Source organism: Sinocyclocheilus grahami, unplaced genomic scaffold (genome assembly GCF_001515645.1).
Source record: "Sinocyclocheilus grahami isolate Dianchi unplaced genomic scaffold, SAMN03320097.WGS_v1.1 scaffold149.1, whole genome shotgun sequence".
In the NCBI taxonomy this organism is placed as follows: domain Eukaryota; kingdom Metazoa; phylum Chordata; class Actinopteri; order Cypriniformes; family Cyprinidae; genus Sinocyclocheilus; species Sinocyclocheilus grahami.
This window is the reverse complement of record NW_015505328.1, coordinates 4,162,324-4,171,047: the sequence shown is the minus strand read 5'-3', so window position 1 is coordinate 4,171,047 and position 8,724 is coordinate 4,162,324. Positions and strand designations below refer to the sequence as shown.

Genomic DNA, 8,724 nt, shown 5'->3' with positions numbered 1-8,724 from the left:
TGATTAGCAATTAGGATGGGTTTTGTTTTGCACATCTGGCAACCCTGTCCAGCTGGTGGAGCTAATGGCACATCAAATATATTCAGCATAAAGAATGACTCAACGTAAAAGATCTTACTTAAATGCTGTCGATGTAAAAATGTAATATGTATTTAGTCTTTTATTCATGCATTTGTTTGTTCATTCATTTGCTTATTTACATTGTTTACATAAAAAGGTGCTCATAAAACTTCTAGTCTAAATTTTCTTCAGTGTGATATCAGAATGCCAATGACTTTCACATTTCAAAATGACCAAAAAAAAACCTATGCATTCATTTTAAGTTTAGATTGAAATCATTGTGTATTATATAAATATATATTTATATATAGTGGGATGTAAACTAAGTTAACTCTTATTCAACACTCCTGAAACAACTGCAACTGCAGAATAATACAGTTTCAGCATTTTTCCCCCAGAGGTCTGCAGGGGAAAAAGACCACTCATTAATCACAATGGCAACCCCTAAAGATATTTTCAGATCAATATGTACTTCAGTTTACCCTGCAATACATATGCAGTACACTGCGATTTTAATTAAGACTCCAGCAGATAATGCAACAGTGCAACTTATGTAATAGTGGTTTCATTTCAGGTTCTAAAGAGCTGTTTGGCAAGTGAACGAGACCGGAAGATGAATTTGACTGTATTGAGCATGCTTTTTTTTTAATCAAGATAAAGTGAAACTTTCAAAGTGCTGTCCCTGCAGTTCAATATGTAGTGTTATGTTAGATCTCGTTAGAGTATTCTGAGATTCAGGCCTGACTGAAAGTCTCCTTCCTAAAGTCACAGTCCTCTGGATACAGAAGCTTCTTATCAGGAAACAGCTCATCTGTCTGTCAAATCATCTATCTCGGTTGAAAAATGCCCTGTGCTTTCCACCGTTGATGTTTCCTTGGCAACACTGTAGGTTAGTGCCACACTATAGGCTGCCTTGTTCGCCTGGGCATTGCGTCCGCAGCGGCAGAGCCTTCGGAAGGCGGCGCGGAACTTCTGAGACATGGCGTTGTAGATAAGAGGGTTGATGGCGCTGTTGAGGTAGACACATGTGCGGCAGAACAGCAGAAACCAGGTGTCCAGGTAGGCCTCTTGCAGGAAGGAGTTCACCACCACCAGAGTGCGGTACGGCATCCAAAGCACAGCGAACAGAACAACCACCACTGCCAGCATTTTTGTAACCTTTCATGAAGAAATCACAGAAACGGTGTTAGAAACTAGATTCAGTTCAGTGTAAAACATGTTTTTTTATGACATATCTCTATGTCTATGTCTGTCTGTCTATCTGTCTGTCCTATAGACTGATAGATCTGTCTGTCTGTCTATCCTAAAGAGTGATATATCTGCCTGTCTATCTATCTATCGATCTATCTATCTATCTATCTGTCTAGACTGATAGGTATGTCTGTCTGTCTATTCTAAAGACCGATAGATCTGTCTGTCTGTCTATCTATCTATCTACCTATCGATGGATGGATGGATGATCTGTTCCGTAATCTATCATTTCATCCAACCTGAAAAAAAGACTTGCAAAAATGAAATAAAAATTAAAACATTAAATGTGTAATTTTGCTGTATTTAATAATTGTATTTCAATTCAGGCATAATTCATGAAAAGAAGAACAAACGTAGCCTATGTCTCCGTTTTTTGTATGCCACTATCGACTACATTTAGAGCATATTTTGTTGTTTTAAATCTGAAAGTTTTGATAGCCTATAAGATGATACCTGTCTTCTGGACGCTGCGGTCGTGCTGGAGCAGCGGCTGGAATTCTTCATCTTGTTCTTTTGGGCTTTGGAGACGTTGTCATACCCGTTCTTGTCCTCCTTGGGGTCCGACGGAAGAGGATTAAGAAACAAGATTCTCGCAATGAGGCCGTACAGGACAGTAGCAAGAGTGAGTGGCAGAACAAAAAAGATGCCAAAATCGAAAAAATATATGGGTAGGTAAAGGTTTCTTGACACTTTGTAAGCGCACATTATTATAGTCACATTTTTGTAGAGCACCTGTTGAATATCGGACAGGTAAAACCACATTACGCAGTAAAGCGACGTAAAAACCCAAACTCCAAAAATAATTTTCTTCGCGCGCGAGAGCGTGCATAAAAACTGTGCTTTGATCGGATGACATATAGCGATGTATCTCTCTATAGTGAACGCTGTTATGGAGCACGAGGATGCGTTGATTCCTAGATACTGGAAGTATGTGATGCACAAGCACCCCGCGTGCCCAAAAATCCACGAGCCGAACAAACTGTCCGCTATGCTCGGCAGACCGGCTGCGATCAACACCATCAGGTCTGCGACAGCCAAACTAACCAGATAGCCATTGGTCGGGGTCCGCATATGTTTGGTGGTGAGAACCACCAGGATGACCATCACGTTTCCAACTATCCCGAGAGCGCATATGAGGAAAACTATGAGGACGCTGATCACCTTGTATTCGACACTGCGGTCAGTCCAAGTTTCCAGAGTATCGTTGAATACTGTCAAGTTCTCCATTCTCAAAAAATCTCCAAAGTTCTTTCAAAAATCTGATTATAAAGGCTTTTAATTCCGTTGAGTTGACATAGCCTAATTAAATGCGGCTCATCCCTCTTAGAACTTTGATTGTGCTTGATTCATAACTAATTTATATTAGTTTACGATATGAAATCATAACATAAATCACATAATCGATCTCCAGCGTTGATTCTCCTCTAAATGTAATGTTATAGACTGAAGACAGATGTGCTCTCTGCTGTTGCAGTAGATCAGATGATGGATCTTCTGAACATGGTGCTGAATTTAGTCTCGCTTTGGCTGCGTGATCAGAAAAGGGGGCGTTTCACGCACGCATACAATTCACGAAAACCTGGCATAATATTTCGAGTCTTATACATTATCTTATGGCCTTGGTTAATTTTTATGAAAGATTTTATGGTCCTATTAATATCCTGTGTCACTGATATGTGACAAGTTTTTATTTAAAGATAAAGGTAAGGTAAAGATTTGAATCGATCCATCAGATGGATGGATTGTTTATGTCTGTATTAATCATGCACGTGTGACTTGATTTAATACTTTTGCACATTTGTGTAGGCTAGCTAGATAGTGTGGGAATGAAGACATTTTAAAGGCACTTGTCAGTAGTAAATAAAAATACGTTTTAAACATGTTTGTGATTATATCTTAAATAATTAAATAATAGGTACATAATAGTAGTACATAAAAGTACATAATAGGCTACTATTTTGTGCAAGCGTCTATTTAGTTAACACTTAGATTATTTGTAAGTGTATACAACTGCCAAAAAAGGCTACAAAACTTTTGTACGTAAACTGTCCTACTTTTTCATACACTGTTTTCGAAGATTATTTGAGCGTGTTTTACAAGAAAAAACGATTTCAGCCTTTCTGCTTCAAAATTTCATGTTTAAATGAACATTTTGTTAAATTTACTAGCAATGTCTGAGTGAAAATTGTTCCTACACGTTATATTTAATTCACTATAATCGAAGCATTTTTTTGTTTTCCACATATAGTTTTAATTAAATATTTAATAGAAATAATTAATAGTTGTCTTAACTTAAATACTTAAGCTTTTGAGTATTGGTTTCTCAGCTTCTATTTGACATTATGAAGTTTAATTAATGTATCCATAAATTGTAAGAAAGAATGTTTACTTTAATTTGAAAGGCCTGGGGACGCAACTGCCTTTGTTTTTCACTGATCAAATGGCATTCACATAAAATGTAAAAGCTTGATACAACAAACCAGGACATTTTTGATCAGAATTCAAACTGTCTCCTCTTTGGCCAAAACCTATTTTCAATTAATTTCATTTTAGGCACACACTGTTAGAAAAGAAATAGCTCGGCCTATGTTATAATGACCAAGAGATCTTTTCATCTGGCTCAGACAGGAGCTGTTTCCAGGTGACAGATGAATGACAGTGTTAATGCTCGAAACTTCTCTGAGCCATAGGTCCCTGTCTTCAATTTGGCCCTTGAAATTTAATCACATCACTTCACTGAACTATTAGCAGGTGCATGTGAGAGCAAAAGTCTGCATGGCAAATTTTAAACAATAAGTTTAGAGGTTGTGCATTATATTATTTTCTTTTATTCTTTCTACATTGTTGTTTTGTCGTGGTCCCACGGTGTATTATCTCAGAGAACAAATAGTTAAAATAATAACATTAGCTTATGTAATATATCGTGACGTGCCTTTGACAATTCCTTTTTCCCTCTTTTTTATTTATTTTTTACTCAGTAACATTTGGCAGCTATTTTAACAGCCATGTAAGGTTTCTTTAATTCTTTATAAGAGTAATTGACTCATGTGGGACAGCACAGTTGCTCTATTATGAACATGAGAAAAGCTCTCCTCTTCACCAACTGTGCTTATGGCATACAGACAGAAGAGACCTTATCGTGCCAAGCCACTTCAGCATTTATTTAGGGGTCGGTTTCCAAGGGAAACCGAGAGAGGAGTTCACAACCCAATTAGCTGGTGGAGTGGCACCACTGGGACAATGTCACGATTATGTCCAAATTGATTGATCTATATTCTTAGATCTTTCATTTAAAACAGAAACAGCTTGAGATGAATGACGTTTTTAAATAATCTTTACCATCACAGACTGACCAGTGCTATGCGGTTTAAAAATATGTCCCTCTTGTAAAATGCATGAAATGAAGACTCCTTAAAATGCAAATTATGTTTAGTGTCTGGCAAAGCAGCATAATGCATGTGGATGGAGAAATTCGGTTGCACATTTGTGCTTTGCTGCTGCCTTGTGTCAAAGGAAGGAACTGCCAATGAATGAGACTGACATGCACTGTACATGCTTTTAATTCAATCTTTGTGCAGATGTGATAAGACATATTATCATTGCAAAAAAACTGAAAATATAAAACATTTCATATTTCACAAAATACTTATAGATAACTTTGCATTGATGTTTCTGTTTAACTCATTTAAAAAAATATGTATAGTTGGATCATTTCTATACATTTTCGTATTTCAATCATATATGTCTTATACTTTGTAATCTCATCATTTAAAGATGAAAATAATTTTTGCATCACAGTATAACAATTAAGTGAACATGGAAGTAATTTTTAAAAATTATTTTAATGCTTTGATTAGAGCCGATATTGCAATTCTGCATGTCATTGGACACCATGCACATCCAACATGACAAAACGGCAATGTATCAAGAAATTCTAGGAATTTCTTTCTGTTCTTTTTTTTAAAATTCCCTAATAAAAATGTTTGAAAAGAAACATGCTTAACTGGGAATTCTGAATTAATTTCTAGATGTTTTTCTATGGCTTAAATTATTTTAATGCTTTGATTAGAGCCGATATTGCAATTCTGCATGTCATTGGGCACCATGCACATCCAACATGACAAAACGGCAATGTATCAAGAAATTCTAGGAATTTCTTTGTTCTTTTTTTTTATTCCCTAATAAAAATGTTTGAAAAGAAACATGCTTAACTGGGAATTCTGAATTAATTTCTAGATGTTTTTCTATGGCCTCAATATTACTTTTAATGAATAAATATCACTTTTCTGTTTGTAATTTCCTTAATGATATCATAATATAATCCAGGAAGTGACATCATTTTGGAGTGAGAAAAACAGAGGAAACCAGAAGTATGTTTTAGCATAGGATTTGAGGAATTATGTGATGTTTTCTGATTCATTTTTCTCATCTTAAAAAAAATCTTTCTATTTGATAACACTGAGAAGCATCCATTGATAATATCAACATTTTAAAGTATGTATGCATGTATGTAACTTTAGGTGTTGAGCTTGCAAAATGCTTAAAATTCACAGTCAAAGCTGTTACCAGCACCAACCTTAAACCAAAAGTGTACAGCTTAAAATGAAGTACTCAGTGGGTAAAATGTCTATGTTATGATGCTCAGCAAATTTACATTTAAATTCATTTAGCAAACACTTTTATCTAAAGTGTTTTTCAAATGAGGAATACCATAAGCAGTTTGTCATAAGAGTCAACAATATTCAGAGTACACAAAGTTTTAAGTAGGCGTAAACTAGATTAGTATAGTGGTGCGATGCAGAAAGAGGAGAGAAGGAGTGAGAGAACTTTTCAATAATTAATTTTTTTTTTTTTTTATCATTTTGTCTCTATTTACACACTCCTACCTACTGTATATATTTATTATCTGAATTAATTCACTCCCACACTCTTAGAAGAAAAGGTTCAAAATGAACCTTTTGAGGTTCCTGGAGTTTGCCGGTTTTGATCATGATTGCCAGTTCCTTTAAGTCGTCTGATAGTCCTGGTGATATACTGATAGAGAAGTTCTTGCAATATGTTTTTACATTTATTTATTTAGTCCTTAATTACTGACATTAGGCCTATTTTCTTTGCTTAAGTGAGCATATTTTCTATTCTTTGTTCACTTACCTTCCCGGAGATGATCTTGATTATCTATTTTTAAAATGACTGATGTTTTAATGTTAAAGCTCCAGCCAGAAATACATTATACAAAATATTTAACATCAAATCTCATTATAGTATCATTAGAACGAGAGCACTTATTCCAAATTCATATTCTCATTACAGTGTTGCCTCACATCTATAGCTGAATACGATACTGTTCCTATAATTCAGCAGCTGTCGGCTGGGTTGTAAAACAGGTCCTAGTGTATAAAGTGGGTCTTGGAGTTAAAGGCTCTTTTAAGGGCCATTTCCCGGAGAAATATGTGAAGCCAAAAGCAGAGACCCAGTGGCTGTATGGTCTTGCAGAGTCCCGCCAGAGTCATGACTCAAGGCCAGGCATTAACAGCACTCTCTGGTTCAATCCTTTTCCTTTCCGGGGGAAACCCTGAGGGCTTGTAAAGTAAAAGAACTGCTCTGCAGCCTCATAACGAAACCTTTGCACACCAAGCTAAAGCAACAAGAAATACATTTGATGATCATGTAGCCTACCTTATCGTTGTCTAGCTAAAGTTTATGTTATTGAACTGTGAATGCACATAATGAACAAATGTATCACTTGAGCATCTAAGTAGACTTATTCACAAACTGTGTTCATATTTGTTCATAAAGCGTCACACAATACATCAAAAAGTTCACACTAAAATGTATTCCAACTAATGAAAATTTAAAACTGAAAGCACATACACAAAAATCACAATCTCCTCCTAGTGGCCTAGGAGTAAAACATACTGTGTATTAAAAATTAAGGTTACAATTTATTTTAAGGTATCGTTGTTACATTGTAATTATACATTTAAGTACTGAGTAATACTAATTAACTACTATATGGTTAGGGTTAGGATGAGGGTTATGCATTATGCATAATTTATTTTTATTATAATAGTAGACAGTGTTGGGGAAAGTTACTTTTAAAAGTAATGCATTACAATATTGCGTTACACCCTAAAAAAGTAACTGATTACGTTAGTTACTTTTTATGGAAAGTAATGCGTTATATTACTTTCGCGTTACTTTTTAAATATAAGTAGGGCTTGATTGTTTTTAATATAAGAAGTTCTATTTATAGCAAATATAAAAGCCCTTTCACACCAAAAAGTGTAATGAATAAACCGCAGGCTGAAGCAAAAGTAAATTCACGTCTGTACAGTAGAACGCAGGAGAAGAAACACTCTTCAGCAATAAAAAAACAAAGCACAATTGTTAGTTTCGCTAAAGTCATTTTTGCTTATTAGTATGGTTGAACTGGATCATCAAAGGTCAGCAGCAACGACATTGGTTAATAAAATGGGATTAGATACATTTGTGTTATTTAACGTATTTAATTGCAGGTTTGCGTCATATTCTGTTTTAATTCATTTTGATGAATGCTAAATCTGATTTTTGTGAGTGGGATGAATTAATGCACATTCACATTTAGTCTAGAACTACAGTAACATCATGTTCACACAGCGCGCACAACGCCTCTGTACTCCCGATTTCTCCCAATATAGGGACAGGAGAGCTGCCAGTCAATATATGGGAAAACAAAGTAACTTGCGTTACTTTTTTGAAACAGTAACTCAGATATTTCTCTTGTAAATTAAAAAAGTAATGCGTTACTTTACTAGTTACTTGAAAAAAGTAATCTGATTACGTAACTCTCAGTAGTAGATAGATGTAACGTGTAACAAGGACACCGTAAAATATAGTGTTACCGAAATTAAATAAGCAATTCGTTTTCGAGTAATAATTTAAAAAAATGAGTGACAAAATACATAGGCCTACTGCATATGCGTATTCACAGCTCGCAAATGATAGGTGTGAAATAATACCATGCTTCTTGTATATATGAAAATATTATGTTCGACCTAGTTTTGAGAATGTAACCTTTAATTACTAAAAAATCTTTCTGCGCATGTTCTCTGACAAGATCTAGCGTGAAAGCGAGCCAGCGGGAAAGAATGGGATAAAGGGATAGTTCACCCAAAAATGAAAATTCTGTCATCATTTACTCACCCTCAAGTAGTTCCAACCCCGTATAAATTTCTTTGTTCTGCCGAACAGTAAGGGAGATATTTTGAAGAAAGTTTGTAACCAGGCGGTTTTGGGGCACCATTGACTTCCATAGTAGGAGGAAAAAAATACTATGGAAGTCAATGGTGCCCCAGAACTGCTCTGTTTCCCACATTCTTCAGAATATCTTCCTTTGTGTTCTGCAGAACAAAGACATTCATACAGGTTTGAAAC

At 35.4% G+C, this 8,724-nt stretch overlaps 1 protein-coding gene across 1 annotated transcript; it reads right to left on the bottom strand.

The window, feature by feature from the left end:
* Positions 1-794: 794 nt before the first annotated feature.
* trhrb (thyrotropin-releasing hormone receptor b) lies at positions 795-2,538 on the bottom strand. The gene is given in 3 exon segments (XM_016281434.1): positions 795-876; positions 878-1,218; positions 1,765-2,538. Coding segments are annotated over 3 exon segments (1,197 nt in total).
* Between the last annotated feature and the right edge of the window lie 6,186 nt (positions 2,539-8,724).